Raw genomic sequence first — 18,894 nt, forward strand, 5'->3', positions numbered from 1 at the left:
GAACGTTATCCTTAAATTTCTGTTTACAAGCTGTAATCCTTTTTACTCTTACATTTCTTTTAGATTAGCTCTGTTGTGGTACCACACAGTGGTTCGTCCCTTTTTTGCCCTTGATGGCAGCGATAACAAGGCAGGATTGAAGGAGGCAAAAGAAATTCTTGCCAAAAAAGAATCTGCATATCCAAATTCTTCTCTGTTCATGTTCTTCAAGGGAAGGATACAGCGATTAGAGGTATTGCACATTTTCATCCTTTAGACTGATTTTTTTCCTCCTGATCGTTCCTTACATTTTTCTGATGTGAATGAACTGTGCAAGCTTCAGCAGATTGTGACTAAAGATGCAGGTACATGGGAAGATAAGAAAGATTGGATTAAGTCCTTTCTAGTTTCAAGTTCACATGCAGACCTTGCTCTCCCACTGCATCTATCTGAATTAACAACATTTTGAAATTATTTTTCAGCTACTTGATACTTCTGCAACTCTGTGCTAAAGGAAGTGTGTTTGGCCACTCAGATTTCTTGAGCTATTTCAGTTTTGCTTGTCAAGCTAAAATTGAGTATTATCTGCTGAGTACATAGTATTTATCTTCCTCTGTTTTATGCATTGTTCGTATACAGCTAATTCTCTGCAGCAGTTTCCCTTCAATAACTACTTTGCTTTTCAGAGGTCACACCAGGATGTTTTCTGTTACTAAGGGTGAGCTTTGACCTGAGCAGAAATGTATTCACTGAGATGTGTTTGTGAATGCTATTGCAAGGCATTATTCAAACATGGCAGCAGCTTTGTGGATTTTGGCAGAATTATTCTCTAAGAATCTGTTTGAAGTACTACTCAACTCCGAGCTGCTGCTTTTATCAGACCAGAATATTTTCTGAGCAATTACGTGAACCAGAAAACCTAACACAAAAGCAGAAGCCCAGAATGTTCAAACCCTTCATGTCAACATTATAATTACAAGATCTAATTGAGATGTTGGTATTGGTGTTCGTTTTTTGCTGGATTTGCAGCTAAGTCTTTCAGATGTAGCTCAGTATTTTCAGAGGTAGTAACAGAGCAGAGGAACAGGCTTCAGTGCCCTTTCAAATTTGCAGGCATATTTCCTGCATGGGATTTGAATGTTGTTTTTCTTTTCTTGCTATCTTTTTGAAAGCAGTGGTGCATTTTGGGAATTATATTCTCACAGGCAAGTTGTCGCTCTTGGGAAAGTATTGCTGTTGCCTGAGAGACCTTAGTGGGTTTAATTCATTTATATGCCTATTCCATTCTTATGGTAAAAATCTTTTTTTTTGGGAATAACTACACAATGAATGCAGGGTATAACTTGGTATTTTAATGTAACAAGGAATAAAAGATTATTTTTCTGACTTTAAGGGCGAATTACAGCAAATGTCTAAACATAAGTTGTTAATAAATTGAGTGTATGTGTAAAGAAAGAGGATGTATTTGGGATAAGTGTCAGTTTTGTGTGGTCAATCCCTTTCTGGAGAACTGTAGTATTTCAAATGAGAGTTGTTTAAATGTAATCTTACTGCATTATTTAATGCACAGTTACTGTATGGAGATAGTGAAGTTTAGCTCCATGTGAATGGAGACACTGTGGCCATGTTAACTAAGTTAGTTAACTCAGACAGGCAGAATGCTGTGCATTATGCTATGTAGCCATGCCCTTAGTCAGCAGAAATATCCCTTTGCTATTCATGTGTGTGTTTTCATGAGAGCTTTTCCATTCAGCAGCCCCTTCCCCCTTCCCCCATCATTTCTTTGGTCCAAGTGGCGCTCAGTCACGGAGGTTTTGCTGTGTCCGAATGTTCCAGTTAAAGTCTTGCGCTCTTCTGGATTTTAGTAGGACTTTTCCAGCTTAATTTGCTTAAATGCTGTTGGCATAATAGTGAAGGAAGGAATCAATGTGACTGGTGGCAATGGCATGGGGAGCTGCACTGAGTTTCTGCACAACACACTTGTGACTGTGTCCCCTGTGAGGAGGCACTGGTGAGCCCTCACCTCAAGTAGTCTCCAGTCCTGGGCCCCTCAGTTCAAGGCAGACATTGAGGTTGTTGGTGTATCCAAAGAAGGGCAGCACAACTGGTGAAGACTCTGGAGCAAGAGTCTTTGGGGGGAGCAGCTGAGGGAGCTGGGACTGTTTAGTCTGGAGTAGGGAAGGCTCAGGGGTGACCTTATCACTCTGTACAACTAGGCAGTTGGAGGCTGTAGCCAGCTGGGGATTGATCCTTTTTCCGAGGCAGTGAGCGATAGAACAAGGGACATGGCCTCAAGTGAGCTAGGAGAGGTTCAAGTGGGAGATCAGGAGTAATTTATTCACAGAAGGGGCTGTTTAGCATTGGAACAAACTGTGCAGAGAGGTGGTGGGATCACTGTCCCTGAAGGTATTCAAGAAATGACTGGATGTGGTTCTTAGTGCTGTGGTTTAGTTGACAAGGTGGTGATTGGTCTGAGGTTGGGCTGATCTTGGAGGTCTCTTTAAACCTAAACAATTCTGTGATTCTGAACCAGAAGTGCACAGAAACTCTGACATTACAGGCCAATTTGCTGAGTTGTAATTTCTTCCTCATTTCTAAGGTGGGTGAGGAGAGCTCCTGCAAAGTCTAGGAAGTGCTGATTTGGTCTTGCTTGAAACTGTTAGTGCACAGTTAGGTTTAAATTCTTTCCAGTGGGCTTGGGATATGATTCTAGGTGGCTTACCAGAATTGTATTTTAAACTTACACACTTAAAAGTATACCTTGAGCTGAAGCTTATATACTTTATAGAGTCCTTCTTTTACATCTTTTAACAGTTCTGTGACACAGTATTATAGTACAGATGGATAAAAGGCCCCTTCTGATGTTACTCAGAAGACCTTGTGTGTTTCATTTGTGGTTGTGGGGTTTGTATTTAGGGCCTGCTAGTACTCAGTCCATCGATTTTTTTCTTGTGATCCTGCATACATTTTTTGTAGCCTTCAGCTGATGGGATATTCAGTTTCCATTAGGAAGCCTTCATACTGTATGTGTCTTTTCTTTTCTATGGAAAAAAACCAGTAAGGAGCACAGTTCAGCCCATGGACCCTTAGAGACAGGGAAACTGTTCAAAAGGCAGGAGCAGTAATTCAGGACTGGACAGTGAGACACAAATCTGACAAAGAAGAAAATTGCCAAGGAAGGCAGTCAAGAGAAAGCACTGTCTCTGTGAAACCTTCCTGTCTATAAAAGACAAATGAACAGCATGGGACTGAATAATGCCTTGTGCCCCAAAAAGCATGAATGGATATTAGTCAGTAAAACCCTTAGCAGACTTCAGTTTTTGAAGAAGCAGCCTTACAGGTGTGATTAATGTGGAGCAGATTATCTATCAGCTTTTTTTCCCCAGATTCACATTTTCGAGAGAAAAGTCTGAAAGCTTTTGGAGACTTTTGAATTGGGCAAGTTAAGGGAAAGGAAAGGAAGATCCTGAAAAGACTGGAATGAAAGTGCCCCAGAAAGTTAAAGGTTGCATTCCTAGGTTGATGAAATGTCTCTTTTCTTTCCAAAGAGTAGGTTAAGAGACTGTGTATTAAAAATAGTATTTTTACTGACTTTTGCATAATTTACTAAGGCTGCTTTTATGGACATTTCTGTGCTTGATTTGTGATTATGTGGCACATATTCCAGCCTCAAAATATATATATATATAATATATAAACAACAGGAAATCTCTGGCTGCAAAACTGCAAAAAAACCCCTCCGGTTCTGAGGCTTGATTCACATTTTCCTTTGGGGTAGGTGTAGGTAAATAGTCTGAAGGAAAAAGTACCAAATACTCCAGGTGACAGGCAGAGCACCAGTGGTACTTTCAGGTGTGCTAAATTTGGTTGATGAGCAGGCTGCAGAAAATGTGCAGTGGTAACATGTACTTAAATGTAATGCCTACAAGCACCTCTTGCTTTTTACTTACCTTTTGTAGATATTGTGTCAGCACCATCATTCTTATTTAGGGGTGGGAGGGTATGGTACAGAAGAGCAGACTAAGGACAAGAGTAATAACAAGCATTGAGAAGTCTTAAATGAACTTTCTGGAGGAAAATCACAGTAGTGTCTGAAGTAAAAAAAATTGCAGAGCATGCATAATATCAAGGTTTATTTTCAGGAATTGTGCTGACTTTTCTAGTTATTTGTTCCTATAAAATACAAATATCCTAATTTTATTCTAGTTTGATTTTGTGACTTGTCTAAGGAAAAATAGGTTTTAATGTGTTAAGGAATAGAAAATACAGGCTTTGAAACATCCATATAATGTCCTCGGGTGTAAATTGTTAGCTTTTAGAAGTTGATTTTTAATTTTTCCCTATTTCTGAGCATGACTTCTTAAAAGCTTTATGAATTCAGAGTGGTGATTGAGAATGGAGAAGGAAAGGGTCCTGAGGTTTCAGAACAGCTCTGGGAAATGCATGCTGTCTTGGGAAGCCAAATTGTCTTGGTAAGCTCTATAGATGCTTAGTTGTTGGGTTGGGGTGCTTTTAGTTTTAATCTGAAGTCCAGAAATGTAAGACTAGGCTTCTTCTCACATTAGATTTATTAGTCCTCTTTATGGTCTTGTTGTTCTATATTTTATGGGTTGGTCTTTTTTAAATTTGTATTATGTCCAAAAGAGATGTCAGTGATACCTATTGAAGGAATTGTAAGTGTGTGTATATATCTTTATAAATCTCAAGAGCATCACTTTCAGGTGCAGCCAGGATGTTATACTTGCCAACTCTTAGGATGTTGTAATTATTTTTGTTTGTTCTTTTAAGCAGTAAACAGAAAGTAATTAATTTAAGAATTAACACCAAGAGTAGTAATTCATATTCCAGGATGTTGCTGCCATCCCTGGAGATGATTGAAACTTTAATTATTAATGAATGTCTGAAACATACTTGAATGAGCTTGATGCTGAAGGAGAACTTAGGCGGATGTCAAAACACGTGAGAGATTCAGAGAGTTAGAGAGGTGGGTTATAGAAAATTCGAATATTCAACAAACTGGACTTGTATATTGCAAGGTGGTTGGTATTTCCTGTGCTGCCCCAGACAGGGGTACAGCATTGCAGACAGTGAGTTGATTGCCAGTAGTCATTGTATGGAATAAGTGTTTTCTATTTCAGAATGGTTAGGGCTTTAGAAGGCAGTGTATCTTTGAAAAGAACTAAACATTTAGATTTTTTTTTTTCTTTTTTGTCATTTTCCTCAGAAGTGTTGAAGACACATTCACAAGCAGAGCTTTTGAATTCCTAGCCCAGAAATAAAGTTCTAAACTGATGTTCTTGTATTTTATCTTTTCGCTAAGACTGGGTCCATAGCAGTTACTTTCTGGGAAGGTGTGTTGGGATGGTGCAATGTCAGCAGAGTCATGTAGTGGAGAGAATGTGCTGGCACAGGAGTGAACAAAGTGCACCTGGCTCAGGCTCCCTAACAATTCTGAGAGCAAATACAACTCACCTGTCTTTCTGTGTTGTATATTCTTCTGCCTTGCCAACAAGCATCTTATTTCAATCACTGTTGTGCTTTCCAAGTGTACAGTGTTTGTATTGATACAGCTGTGGCTCCCTGTGCAGGCAGTTGTGTTGTCTTGATGCAATGTGTATTATTTACAGTTAAATCATTCCTTAGCAACTAAACCAGTTTTCCCTGATGAGACAAAGGAGAAAATCTAATACAATCATTTCAGAGCTTTGTGTGTGCCTGGTCTTAAGCTACAATGCTCCAGATTTTTGTAGGAATTTTTGAATTCAGTTATGTTGCCGTAGATGGTGAGTTTGCATTTTCAATGGTTACTTTTGCTCACATGCTTAGTCAGCAGAGAGGGGCTTAAAAATTCTTCTGTTGTAAATTACAATAAATGTATGTGATAAATACAAGAACAATATTAAAGCTGGTATAGGCTCTGTTGGAACATATAGTATGTTTAATTAAATACTGATTTTCATTCCACCCCATAATGATTGAGAGGGAGAAGTCCCACCCCAGACTAGGAAAACCAGGTAGTCAAAAGAACTATCATTCTAGTTCTTAGAAAAATGTCAGCTCTTTTTGCTAAGCTGTTGTTAGCTAATGATTTTTTCAAAATGCTTTTTCTCTCATATGCTTTATCTTCTTACATGCCATGCAGCATTTATAAATTCTCTATTAATTGTTGCTTGAAGGGGTTTTTGAGGCATATGGGAAGAGGTGAAAAGTTGACAATAAATGAAATCAAATCCTAAAGGTATCCTCTTGTGCAGAAAGCTAAACTTCATTAGCAGATGCTAAAAATATGACTTTTAAAGGTGGAATGACTAGTTAAAGTAGAAGTGAGATTGCTTAAAAGCTTACTGCACAAACTCAATGAATTTTAGACTTAATAGCACATAGGAGGAATATAGTCACTGGTTTTAAAGGTTGAAGATGGAGACCTGATCTGACCTGGCTGCTATTACACTATTAAACTCCTCTAATCTAGTTTTTATTAACTATCCATTAGAAGAAATACGAATTTTTCTTTTTTCATATTAAATTATCCAACAAATTTTAAATCTCAGGTGTCTGAATTTTTTCTTTTTCTTTCACTTTTGTTAGTGTCAAATTAATAGTGCCTTGACCTCATTTCATACTGCTTTGGAACTTGCAACAGACCAAAGGGAGATTCAGCATGTCTGCTTATATGAAATAGGTATGTTGAATGTGTTTACACCATAAATGGCTCACTTTCAAATTTTCATTGGCAGCTTCAGTAAACAAACTGGAGGCTTCTTACTAGGATTTAAAAAAAAGGTTTTAGATTACTGGCCTATGTCTTGGGTAAATTATGGTTTACTGAATTCTACTTGTTTAGACAAGTAGAATTCAGCACTTTTTCATAGTAAAATTATCTGCAAGTACAAGGTGATGCAAAATCAAAGAGTAGACTGTGGAATCAAGGGCAAACTGTTGGCCTACTGAGTATGATTTAAAATTAGAAATAAAATTCATCTGACTTGTCTATGGATTCATCATTTCTGTGCCAAAAACTAATTGGTTTTGAGGCTTCAGAGTTCACAGTGTCTGTATTTCTTGTTCATTTCCTTCTGTCAATAGCAGGATATGATTAATTTGCATACAAGTCTTTATAGTGGAGAAGATAGGTTGCTTCAAGCTTTAAATGGGATCTTGTCACAGTTGAAAATAATAATGGAAAAAGTAGTAGCTGTCTAAGTTTCAACATTCTACAAAATGTAGTATTTAAATTTTAAAAATTAGAGCTTTTGGTATATATTTTTGTTCCTGCTCTGAAATGTGGATTCTTTATTTCCTATGGAATCTTCTAATTCAAAATGTCCCAGTAAATTTAAATTAGATTTTAAATGCATGTCATTTGTTTTTGTTTTTAATTTTCCAGTTACTTTTGTAGTTGTTAAACATGCTCCAGCTCTCATAACAAAACAAACACAACAGAACTGTGTGTTTCAATCATGTTGACACCGAGTTTGAGTTACTGTACTTCCCCTGAAGTTAAATCAGTGTTGCTTTTAGGTTGGTGCAGCATGATAGAGATGAACTTCAAGGACGCCTTTGAATCCTTTGAAAGGCTTAAAAATGAATCCAGGTGGTCCCAGTGCTACTATGCTTATTTAACAGCAGGTGAGTGAATCCAGGCTGTTGGGGAAATGGTAAGTCAGTGATGTGGTAAGGTTTTGGCACTGTTTTCTCTTGGGAAACTTGCTGGTGCATGTAGTGCCTTCCACACTGCCTGCTGCACATGCAGCTTTGTGCCAGGCTTGACTTGGACAATTGTGTTTGTTTCCATAATGAACACCTGCATGCTCATACATGTACCTGCCTGTGTGTACACCCCTCTCCATGCTGATAGAATTATTACCACTTCACAAGCTTGGTGGCATTGCTTCCTTTAATGGATGTAAAAAGTAGTACTGAATTTTAATGAGCACAGAGGGTACCTGGGGGAGTTGAACTTACCATGCTGCTCAAATCTTCAGTCTAGATAACTTCCTGGAAGTGAGTGTGTGGAGATTTTTCTCTGTGACAATATGATATCTCATCCTAATTTTTCCTGTTTCATATCCTGGTACTGTTAATGTATTTTTGTTTCTGTTAATGTATTTTTGTTTCTGTATTCTTGCAGTCTGTCAGGGAGCCACTGGTGATGTCAATGGTGCTCAGAATGTGTTCAAGGAAGTTCAGAAGCTTTTCAAGAGAAAAAACAATCAGATTGAACAATTTTCAGTGAAAAAGGTTAGTTTTTGCATAGGCTGACTTGTTTTAGTACACTGATGACAGTTCAGTTTTTAGTTCAGTATTTTCTTTAGCAGGATGCATCTCTTTTCTGCTGTCCTGCTTCTGTAGAATTTGTGGGAAGAAACAGTGTGGAAAAATAGTAGTGTCATTCGAAGGACCTAACAAAGGAAGTGTGAATTAGCTATTCACTCTACAAGCAAAGTAATTATTACAGATAAAAATACATGATACTGTAGTTGCTTGGTAATTTTCCTTCTGGCTTTGCCTTCCTTACTCCTTTTTGTCTTGTCTTGTTTGTGAAAGCCTTAGTTGTTTTTGAGAGCTAGGAGGTGTCAAGGAAATAGCTCTCAACTGGTGATTTTGCAGGTGATACTGTCTCAGCATCCAGTCAGTTTGTGTTGGGACTGTGAAATACAGTAAAACCCAGTCAGGCTGCATACAAGCAGGTTTTAATGTTGATGAATATGTAAGCTCTTAAATTAGTTGCAAGATTTTAATTTTTAGTCATAAAATCTTTAGGCAAAGTTACCGCTGACTTTATTTTCATAAAATTGTTGCGTGACTTTATAAAACAGTTAAAATTAGTGTTTGTGATATATTGTTTGTATATATCGTGTTCCCTCTAAAGAAAAAAATTATGGATATCCCTTCCTTCTTTCTTGCACTTTGCAGGCGGATAGATTTAGGAAACAAATGCCAACCAAAGAGCTCTGTGTCCTGGCATCCATTGAAGTGTTATACTTATGGAAAGCCCTTCCAAACTGTTCCCTCTCGAACTTACAGCATATGAGTCAAGGTATATATGGCTCCTTGATTTATTTATTTACATTTTAAAATGAGATGTATGATTTTGTGCTGTTGTGTGGAGTAGCTAATTGCAGTAGCATGGTCATTTTAACTTGTGTGAATGTGTCATAGCAAAATACAGGTGAGTAACAAAAGAATAGTGACCCATTATGATTCTGCCTAATGCTTCATTTTTACAAGTCTTTGGAAGAAGTTGTAACTGCCTGCTGCATATAGCTGTTTGTTAATAATCATTTGAAATGAAACAGTAGCATGATACTTACTGTTCCAAGTCACTGAACAAAATGTAACTCATTTAAACCTAGCAACAAAATAGAAAAAAATTAAAACAATGTATTCATTCCTGCATGTCAGTTTTCTTCTAAGAGGAAATAGTTAGCTTATGAGGTATCTATGACATGATGGGTATTCTGTTTGTCCTGGGCCCTTCTTAGTGGTGAGTGGTTGCCTCTTCCTTAGTCTCTGGCTGACTTTGGGTGTCTGCCATGTGAAGCTTATTGTAGCAGTGTATATCATGAAGTGTTCAGTGCTTCTTACTCCATCCAGCAATCACTCTTGTTGGCATTCTGCAAACAGTTTCAAGCTGGTTGAAGAGAAGCTCAACATGACCTGCATTGGCAGCCCATTGGCTGCATCCTGGGCTGCATCAAAAGGAGTGTGGCCAGCAGGTCCAGGAAGGTGATTCTGCCCCTCTGCTCTGGTGAGATCCTACCTGGAGGGCTGTGTCCAGCTCTGGGGTGCTCAGCCCCCGAAAGACGTGGACTTGTTGGAGTGGGTCCAGAGGAGGGACACACAGGTTATCAGAGGGCTGGAGTACCTCTCCTGTGAGGTCAGGCTGAGAGGGTTTGGGATGTTCAGCCTAGAGAAGAGCAGCCTTCAGGCAGAACCTTTCAGTTCTTAAAGGAGACCTACAAGAGCTGGGGAGGGACTTTTTGCAAGGGCAGGGAGTGGCAGGATACGAGGGAATGGCTTTAAACAGAAAGAAGGCAGGTTTAAATTAGATATTAAGAAGAAATTACTGTGAGGGTGGTGAGGCACTGGAGCAGATTGCCCAGGGAATCTGTGGCTGTCCCATCCCTGTGAGTGTTCCAGGCTCGACAAGGCTCTGTGTAACCTGCTCCAGTGAAAGATGTCCCTGCCTATGGCAGCGGGCTGGAACTGGATGATCTTTAAGTTACCTTCCAACCCAAACCATTCTAAATTCCTCTGATTATTACTTGCTCATTTAGAAAATAAAACTAAAATTGTCTGCCACGGCTTGCCTTTTTTTTGTGATCGTGGAATTGTGGGGATATACACAATTTTCATGTTATGCTAGAAAACTCCAGTCTTGAAGTCAAGAGTCAGGACTAGTTGGGGCGTTCATTCCAGTTTGAATTTGAGATAACTTGTCCATTTAAATTGCGTGATGGCAGTGGGTTATAGTCAGATTCCTAGTTGTCTAGTCACAAACGTAATGGTAGGTAGATTTACTTAAAACAAAATAAATTTGAGGTTATTTTGTTTGCTGTCATTTACCTTCAGAGTGGTCAACTTTAGAGGGTGTAAGGGGTTTGTATTCTCTCCTGCACACTCAGAGGAAGTGTAGGTCTCCCTTGTGTAAGCTTCCAGTCAGTGGTTCACATTTTAATGTGAAATAGCAGTATGGCTTCAAATTCAGAGATACATTGCTTGTGAGTTTGACACTGACAAATATGTCTGCATCAGCCGTCCCTGGTTGAAAGTTTTCTGTACGGTGAATGTTATTTATGCACCTTATGTGTATTTCAAAAACATGAATAATAGGTTTTTTCCCACATTTGTTTCCTCTTGTCATGAACAATTGGATTGTAATTTGTTGGGGTGGATTTCCAGGCTTTTCCTCAGGGCTAGAACTCAAAGGAATTAATTTGCATCCACTTGTATCTCTGTATGTTAAACGCCAAATAACTTGAGACTTGTAATCCACACAAGAACTGACAATGCAAATACTTCATGAAGCCACCTTATAGTTATCCATAGGTGGCTTCTTAGCATTGTGGATTATCTGTGTTGTGAGTGGAGAGCTGGTTAAGATCTGGCAGGGTTTATACTTTGAGGCAGAATGTTTAAGGAGCTGCACTGCTCCAGACACAGCAGTTAAGAGATGAAAAGCCCTGTACTCTCTCCTTCCTGGAGGTGCTGGTGTGGGCAAGTGCAAATAGCTCCTCATGGAACTCGCCTTGATTTAGCAGAGCTGGCACTGATAAGCTTGATCAAAATGGAGTCTGATTCATTTAGAAATGGTTCCATGCATTGTGATTCAGTTTTTCCTGGAAACAGAGCACTACTCAGCTGAGGCACAGTTTGTCCCCAGATTGTGGACCAGCTAAGGTCTGGCAAATTAACCTTATCCTCCCATCATCACTGAGATTTGTGATGCCAAAACACTCTAGGCTGGGTTCTTGACTCCAGTGCAAATTTTTGTGCATCTGTCACTTGGCGTCAGTTTAGAAAAACTCAGGTTTGTTTGAATTGCTTGCCCTGTGCTCCTTCTAACTTGGACTGTGTATTTTTCTTTCAATATGTGACTAACCAGTGTCCTGTAACACCAGAATGAGATGATTGTTTTTTAAGTTTACCTTTTAGTGGATATTTCAAAGACCAGTAGAGATCAGTCCTCCTCTTGTGAGGAGAACACATCAACTACCTTTGACTTCAATCCATTCATTCCTGTTAGGAACTGCTGTCATGAGTGACAGATTTCTTTATAAGGTTCATACAGAATGGGTTGTATTTAAAAGAAAACAACTACTTGTCTTTCTATTGATGTTACTAGCATCTGCTTTTTCTGGCAAAATTTAAATATCAGACTAAAAGACAATGTAAATCACAGTTATTGTCTAAGAAAGTATTTCAAACCACCTTGTTTACTAGAATCTTTTCTTTAAGCTTGTCATGATGTGGATGATTCATCGGCTGCTGGTTTGAGGAATTTACTTCTTGGTGCCATACACAAATGTTTAGGAAATTCTGAAGATGCTGTGCAGGTAAGTAGTTAAATGATAATTTCCTCCATTATTCCTATAATTTATAAACTATCCTTTTAAAAACAGTGAATACTTTTGAGTAAGAGTGTTAAGCAAGTCATTAGTTTTTCAGTGCCATTGATCATTCTGGTTTGTGAATTCTAACACAGTTTCTTTTAAAATCTTCTGATTTAACGTCTTCATTATATCCTGTGCTGTGAAAGTAATTGGCTTTGTTGAATGAACATGGCAGTAGAGTGGTTTGTAGTAGCAAGAGTTAAGGGGAAGCTGGGAAGAATAAGAGAAAAGTTTTTGCTCTGCTAGATGTACTTTGTCCATCAAAGAAAATGAATTTTTTTTAAAAGTATCTTGGAGATTGACTTTTTGAAGGCACAACTTTGCTGCTTCTTCTCTGGACATGTTAGAGAGAGGAGTTTGATTATTAGCACATACAAAGAATAATTTTGCCACCACTCCAGGTTTTGATCTGTAGGTACAACTCTCCTTTTTCCTCTCCAGAACAGAATGTTATTCATATAAGTAGCAAGATGTTGGCTTTAAACCCTCCTTCCCCCTGCCTCATTTTTCTCTCACATACCTTAAATAATCTGGGTACTTCATCTTTGATGTCACAGTTTCTTGTTAAAGCTAGTATTTTTTTCACTATGAAATTGGAAAACTCTTGAATCAGTCACTATAATACTTGGTAAAAATCCAAACTATTAATTTTGTCTTGATACAGTAGTGCTATAAGAATCTAAACCATTGTACATTTTAAATATATTCTCATTTTAGCTTTGGCTAATTTCTACAGATTAAAGTTGAATGGTGCTACTGTATTGTTTGGAAGTAATGACCAGTCAATTTTAACCTCTGCAGTCTTTGGTTTCTTTTTTTTCCTTTCATTTTTACAGTACTTTCAGCGAGCTGCTAAAGATGAACTCTGCCGTCAAGGCAACTTGTACGTCCAGCCATATGCTTGCTATGAACTTGGCTGTATCCTGTTGGACAATCCAGAGGTAAAAGCATGACCTGTTTTTACACTTACAAAAGCTGTGGAAGGGGTCAGCATATCACCATGCAAAGAATGGAACAAAGTTTGTAGGTGACTGTGGATATGAAGTTTTAAAAATTTGTTTTATACCTACCATAAAGAAACCTACAACTTTGTGGGGGATGGGGATTCAATCCAAGAAATGGAATGTGTTTTAGGTCACAATGTCTTAGTTTTTTAATATTGAGAGTGTTCCTGGTGCTGGTGGCAACAAAGGCCTCACCAGAAGGCCTTGGGTAGGCAGGGCTTTCTTGTCTGCAGATGATATTTAGTGTGGTAGATGCCTAGGGTCCTTTTCTTGCCTATTTAATATCCTGTTGGGTGCCATTCAAAGTTCACCTGTACTTATCCTCTCCAAATAGAATTCGATGCCTTCCTAAAATAGCAAGTGGTTTTTTAAGTAATTTAAATTCCATTAAAGCTGTTTGTGTGGGCATTTTGACTTCCACCCTGAGTAGTGAGGGTTTTGTTCTTCAGGATGTGGAAGAAAATAATCCACCTGGCTTTCAGATTGCCCAAATGGCTTGGCTGACAGTACATTTAATTGTTCAGGTCTTTGCACATACCCTACCTCAGAGAATCTTAAACCAGAGCAGCTTGTGCAGCACTCTTGGTGCCATTTCTCTTCTCAAATGTGTAACCCCAGTCCTTGGAGTTTATGCCACCTTGTGTTGTTAATCAGATGGCAGATTAGGGGGATGTGGTCACAGGGTAATCACTTGAACCCCCCATTCACTGTGTGTGGTGTATGAAGTAGTGAGCTGATAGTATCTCATGTTCCTCAGATTCTGTTTCCAGTTGGTTTTGCTGTTGTCACATTTAGTTAAGAGTTGAGCCTTCCCCTTAAAGGGGGAAGGAGAGGAAAATCTTTCAATAAAGACAATTTTCATAACAAAGGACAGAACTAGAAACTAGAAAATGCTTTTAAAACTAATTTTCTTTTTGAAAACCCTGCTGCCCTAAGACTTAGAGCTGGGCTTCAAAGCCTGGAAGGAAGGTCTGAGCTCCATAACAGTTCCTGCTGCCTTTCTTTCCACGTTCATGTTTCAATTTGATCAGGTCAAGTGTCTCTAAAAAAAACCCTAAAAAATGTGGGTAGTGAAGGCATGTTAAGACTTGAAGAACATGAGAGCAGTCCTTCCTTCTTCCTGCCTTACACACAGTGTGTGCACACAGTAGCTGAATGTGCCCCATGCAGGGTGTTTGAGGGCTGAACCAGCCTCAGCTGGAGGAGCTGTGGTAGCATTTAGTGTATGAAGGATGTGGAGGAGACTCCCTCTTGTGGCACTCAGAAAATGAGGAGGTGAATGATGCTTGGCTTCAACGAAGTGGGATGGGGTAGAGAAAAGCAAGAGCTAGAACTAGAGGTGAATGGTTCCTGTTTACACAAAATTTCATTTAGTAGCTGGGGTGTTGTGCTAGAGCTCCATAATGGTTAAGAAAGAGAAGGGAATAGGATTTTGTAGTTTGTGTAATTTCACATTTTCTGTAGAAGACTAGAAATACATAATAGTGCTTCTCCTGGGCGCCTCATTAGTATTTCCAGTTTCCTAATTTGTGAGGGTTTTGTCTGCTCAGTACCTTTTTCAAAGGTAGAGATGCTGCTCGAGTCTCACCAGCTCATTTACGTAAAGTATTTTCTGTAACATTTGTGATGTGTCTCCAATGCAATGTTTGTCTTTTTGTAGACTGTGCCAAGAGGCAAAACCTTACTGCTCCAAGCCAAGGTAAAAACTAAGGCATTTTCTAATTTAATTGTCTAAAATAAAAGGGCATTTGGGAGGTTGTGTTTTCAGGGGACTGCGGAAAGGGGGAGTGGGTGTTGAGTGGTGGTGTCCCTCACCTGTAATCCACAACTCCTGTCATGTGGATGTGCATTAATGTGCATGATACACATTTATGTGTGCTCCATAGGTATGTGCTGCTAGGTCAGCCATCACACAGAGCCCACATCACTGACAGCTCCTGCAAGTGTTAGAACCTTGATCCGTTTTTCAAGCAAGATTTGGCTACAAAACTTTTGAAAATGACAATTCTCCATTCCTTGTCTGTTCCACCTGGTTCCTGCCTTGGGCCTGTTGGGATTTTCTGGAGCTTTTGGATTAGTAGAACCCCTCAAGTGCTCTTCAACTATATGGGCTTCAATCTGCTCTCTTTACTAACTTGGAATTTCTGTAATAATTCTTTTGCTGTGGGTAATACGGGGATATTGCAACATGCAGTCGCCAGTTCATCTCTTTTCTTTGGACTCTTTTGTAACATGATTTTTTAAGCATTAATAGCAAAATTATCTGCATATCTCAAAGAGAAGGAGGCTAATAGGTGTATATTTGGGATTTTTTCCTTGTTTTTTTCCCCCAGGAGGAATTTACTGGCTATGACTTTGAGAACAGATTGCACGTCCGCATACACGCAGCCTTAGCCTCTCTAAGGGAAGTGGTTCCACAGTGACCATCAGGAAGGCTTGCTATCCTTTCCCACAGTTCCTGCACTTTAGGATGAAGCAGAAGAAAGAGCTGTTGGGAAGTCCAGCTTTTCTTCTGAAAACCACTTGTGCCAGAGACACTTTCCTAGTATGGCTGAGTAAAAACATTGCAATTTTAACTAAAGGTAAATCAACCAGGAAGAAGGTTAAGTGACCTTGTGTTTTTAACTCTTCATTTTTTATTTTGTTCAAACCAAGGTGAACACAATTACTTGTAACTCTGTGGGTGAGCCTAAATAAGCACATGATTTACTTCAACAACATTGGCAAGGTTGATTTTTACCTTTTAAAACAGGTTACATCTAAAATTTGCCAGGAGGAACACTTTTGGTTTGATTAGAATAATGCAATATATGTAATTGGTTTAAATGTTGAAGTTGGAAGTGGTCAGAATACTTCTTTTTCTCCAGGTATTAGCCAGCACACCGGAGGAGGAGGAAAACTGTTTAGCCACAAAAAGTAGATATACTAATTTTTTGTGGCTTTTGCCAGTTACCTCATGATGGTTAATGGTGAATTTTAAACCTCTCACCTCTTTAAGTTCTTTATCCCTTTCCTCCCAACCCAGCTCATATTTGTGATATCAATGATGTCAATGTTTAAGTTCTTTGCTTCTGGTACATTCCAGAAAAATCCTTTAACATGCAGCTACTGCTTGGGCAATTCTTATTTTGGCTCTTACATTCTGAATACCATATTAAGATTTTACATGTTTTTCATTCAAGCTGCTGGATCCTTCCAGCATTGACCTTTAAAGGTATTTTAAAAACCCACAAACAAAAAAAAAAAAGATAACCCACAAAACTGCTTTAGTAATGACACCAATATGACAATATCTTCAGTCTCTGTATAGTATTTCAAGCCTGTGATGTCAAGTTATTGAAATACCTCAGAGAGCCTAAAACTTTTGTCGTGACCATATAATTTTTAATACTTGGCCATCAGTGTGCTTATCTGTAGTTTTTTTTTTTTTACTTTTGTCCTTAATGTGTAGTATTTCCTTATGTTTTATATTCAGCTAATATTATATTCTAGGAAGGTAAATATTTTTTTAAAGAAGCTTATGAATGGAAATCTGACCATAAAGTTAGTTGAATTGTGTTACTTTGCAAAGCTAAGAAAACTGGATATCCTTGGAAATAGTTATCCAAAAGCCTTATCTTTACTTTGGTCAGGTTGCCTTAAACAGTTCCTTAGCTTAAGCTTTTTTTGTTTCTTCTTACCTTTTTGTAGAGCATGTTGCCAAAGTTCTAGACTTTGCCCACCTAACCTTCATTGATTTGCTTTTGAGGTTACATCTAAAGCAAGACTGATATGGAGGAGAGAAGTAATGTCCTGTTTGGTAGGCCAAATGAAATGGTTGAGACACTTTTATTTCTCTCTAGAAAGACACAGTTCTGCTATGAAAGGCATTCCTAGAGCAGTTTAACACTTCTGTTGCAGTTCCTGAAGGAGAGGAGGAACTCTTTATAAAGCAGTTTTATTTTTGTATAATCTAGGTGTCTTACAGGTAGTACACTGGGATTTTTTTATTCCACTTTGATGGTAATACTGAGTCATAAATGGGTGTTCAACCTTATTTGGTCAATCCAAATAAATATTGACTAGAAAATGATATATTGTATATGTATATAGTGACTGCTTAGAGTTCAAATAATTATTTTAAAAATGGGCTTTAATGTACTTGAAATCTTATTTTGTCCTATCTGACTTTTAATGTTTTTCAATCAGACAGTCTGTTCTGGGTAAATAGCTGGGAATGGTGCAGCTACTGGCAAAATTCTTTTTAAATACACTCCTTAAATATGATGTGAGACTTGGCTGTTCAGGACACAAAGCACCTGCATGCAATTTGTGTTGGGATATTTAGAGTCTGCATACTTGGAGGTAGCTAGAAAATTGTAGTAAATTTACTAAAAGGCCTGTTCTCACCAGGCCAGGAGTGGGTATAGAAAGACATTATATGTTCATGTAACAGTTCAATAACTCTGTGCAAAGTGCAGCTTTCCTGTGGGCTTAGCAAATCATCACAACTGTATGTTTCTGTATTAGTTACTTTTTCCCTCCCCTGTCCTCACAGGAGACCCTCCTACACTGTATATGGCAGAATTATTTTTTATGTTAGATTGTGCCTGTGATGAGAAAAAAAACCAATGGTCTTTTGTGTAAACTAGTAAGTTTTTATACTGTGGAACTCGGAGGCATGGTCTAATAGCAATAATGGAATATGCATCTTGCTAAGTAATATATTAAGGCCATCTTTACTGGGACAGGTATTTTTTGTTGATGTTGATGCAGTTTTTATCTCAGTACAACTCATTTCAGATAACTAGAATTTTTAGATGTCACAAGGTGGCATATTTATTGTGATGTACTGTAAATGTTGTTAATTTACAGAACTTGCACTTTTATATTTCTGAGTAAAATTAAAAGAAATGTGGACATGAATTTTGTTCCTTTGCTTCTTGAGTTTGAATTCTAATTGGTAGCCTCCTGAACAAGATGATACAAAGTATTGGGAAAACTTCTGGGATGTTAAGTGACTCTGTAACAAAGTTTTCTACTCAGCAATTACCTCCAGCCTTTTTTCTTCCAGTATAATTGCAGTCTCCTGGATTAGCAAGTGAGTTACTTCATATTGAGCTCAACCATAGAGTGAATGAGCTTTAAAGTACATTTTTAAGATGTCAAATTCACTTGTTCATCACTGAAGAAAAAGAACCACATAAAATTGTATTTGTTATATTCCTACACCTTTGAGAAGCGTTTCTAATTTACTCTAAAGCAAGCACTTTAATTTCTCTGACTTTGAATGCGTGTTTCATACTCTAGTTATGCTTTATTCCTAAATAAAATTCCCCAAATGCTGTACTGAATTGCTTTTCAGTTTGCAACAATGTGATTCCCTTTCTAACAAATGATTGTACTTGTGTTTAAGAACTGCTGTGTACCTGCTGAAGTCTGAGCAGGTGTTAGGTTGATGTAGGCCTGATCAAACCTTGCAGTGGGGTGGAAGCAGAGTATGGCACTCAGCTCCCCTTTCCAGCAGTCATTATGGAACACCAACAGTGGCAGAAAAAACTTTCATTACAAGTTATGCAATCCCAAAATATTGTTAAAGCTAATCTTGAGTAAATTTATGTTTATCTTTTTATTTTAAGTTGGGAAGCCGGTGGCATCTGTCAGAAACTTTGCAGGCAGCCTAGAGCACAAAGGAAAAGTGAAATTTAGGAGTAATAGACTTGTTCAAGTCTATTACTTCACAAAAGTGTGCCATTGTTAGGAGATGGTGAATAGTGTTCCTGCTCACCTGGCCTCTTCCCCACCCATTTCCTACC

At 38.3% G+C, this 18,894-nt stretch overlaps 1 protein-coding gene across 2 annotated transcripts in view; it reads left to right on the plus strand.

The window, feature by feature from the left end:
- The window catches only part of TTC39C (tetratricopeptide repeat domain 39C), a 36,776-nt gene extending 18,772 nt beyond the window's left edge, over positions 1–18,004 (plus strand). For both annotated transcript variants that reach the window (XM_063167555.1, XM_063167562.1), the window contains 9 exons: positions 64–232; positions 6,568–6,661; positions 7,501–7,608; positions 8,111–8,220; positions 8,896–9,019; positions 11,941–12,038; positions 12,932–13,036; positions 14,760–14,798; positions 15,433–18,004. In XM_063167555.1, coding sequence (XP_063023625.1) covers positions 64–232; positions 6,568–6,661; positions 7,501–7,608; positions 8,111–8,220; positions 8,896–9,019; positions 11,941–12,038; positions 12,932–13,036; positions 14,760–14,798; positions 15,433–15,522 — 937 coding nt within the window. In that variant the 3' untranslated portion in view covers positions 15,523–18,004. The remainder of the gene's footprint in view (positions 1–63; positions 233–6,567; positions 6,662–7,500; positions 7,609–8,110; positions 8,221–8,895; positions 9,020–11,940; positions 12,039–12,931; positions 13,037–14,759; positions 14,799–15,432) is intronic.
- The last annotated feature ends 890 nt before the right edge of the window (positions 18,005–18,894 follow it).

This window comes from Melospiza melodia, chromosome 1, assembly GCF_035770615.1.
Source record: "Melospiza melodia melodia isolate bMelMel2 chromosome 1, bMelMel2.pri, whole genome shotgun sequence".
Classification (NCBI taxonomy): domain Eukaryota; kingdom Metazoa; phylum Chordata; class Aves; order Passeriformes; family Passerellidae; genus Melospiza; species Melospiza melodia.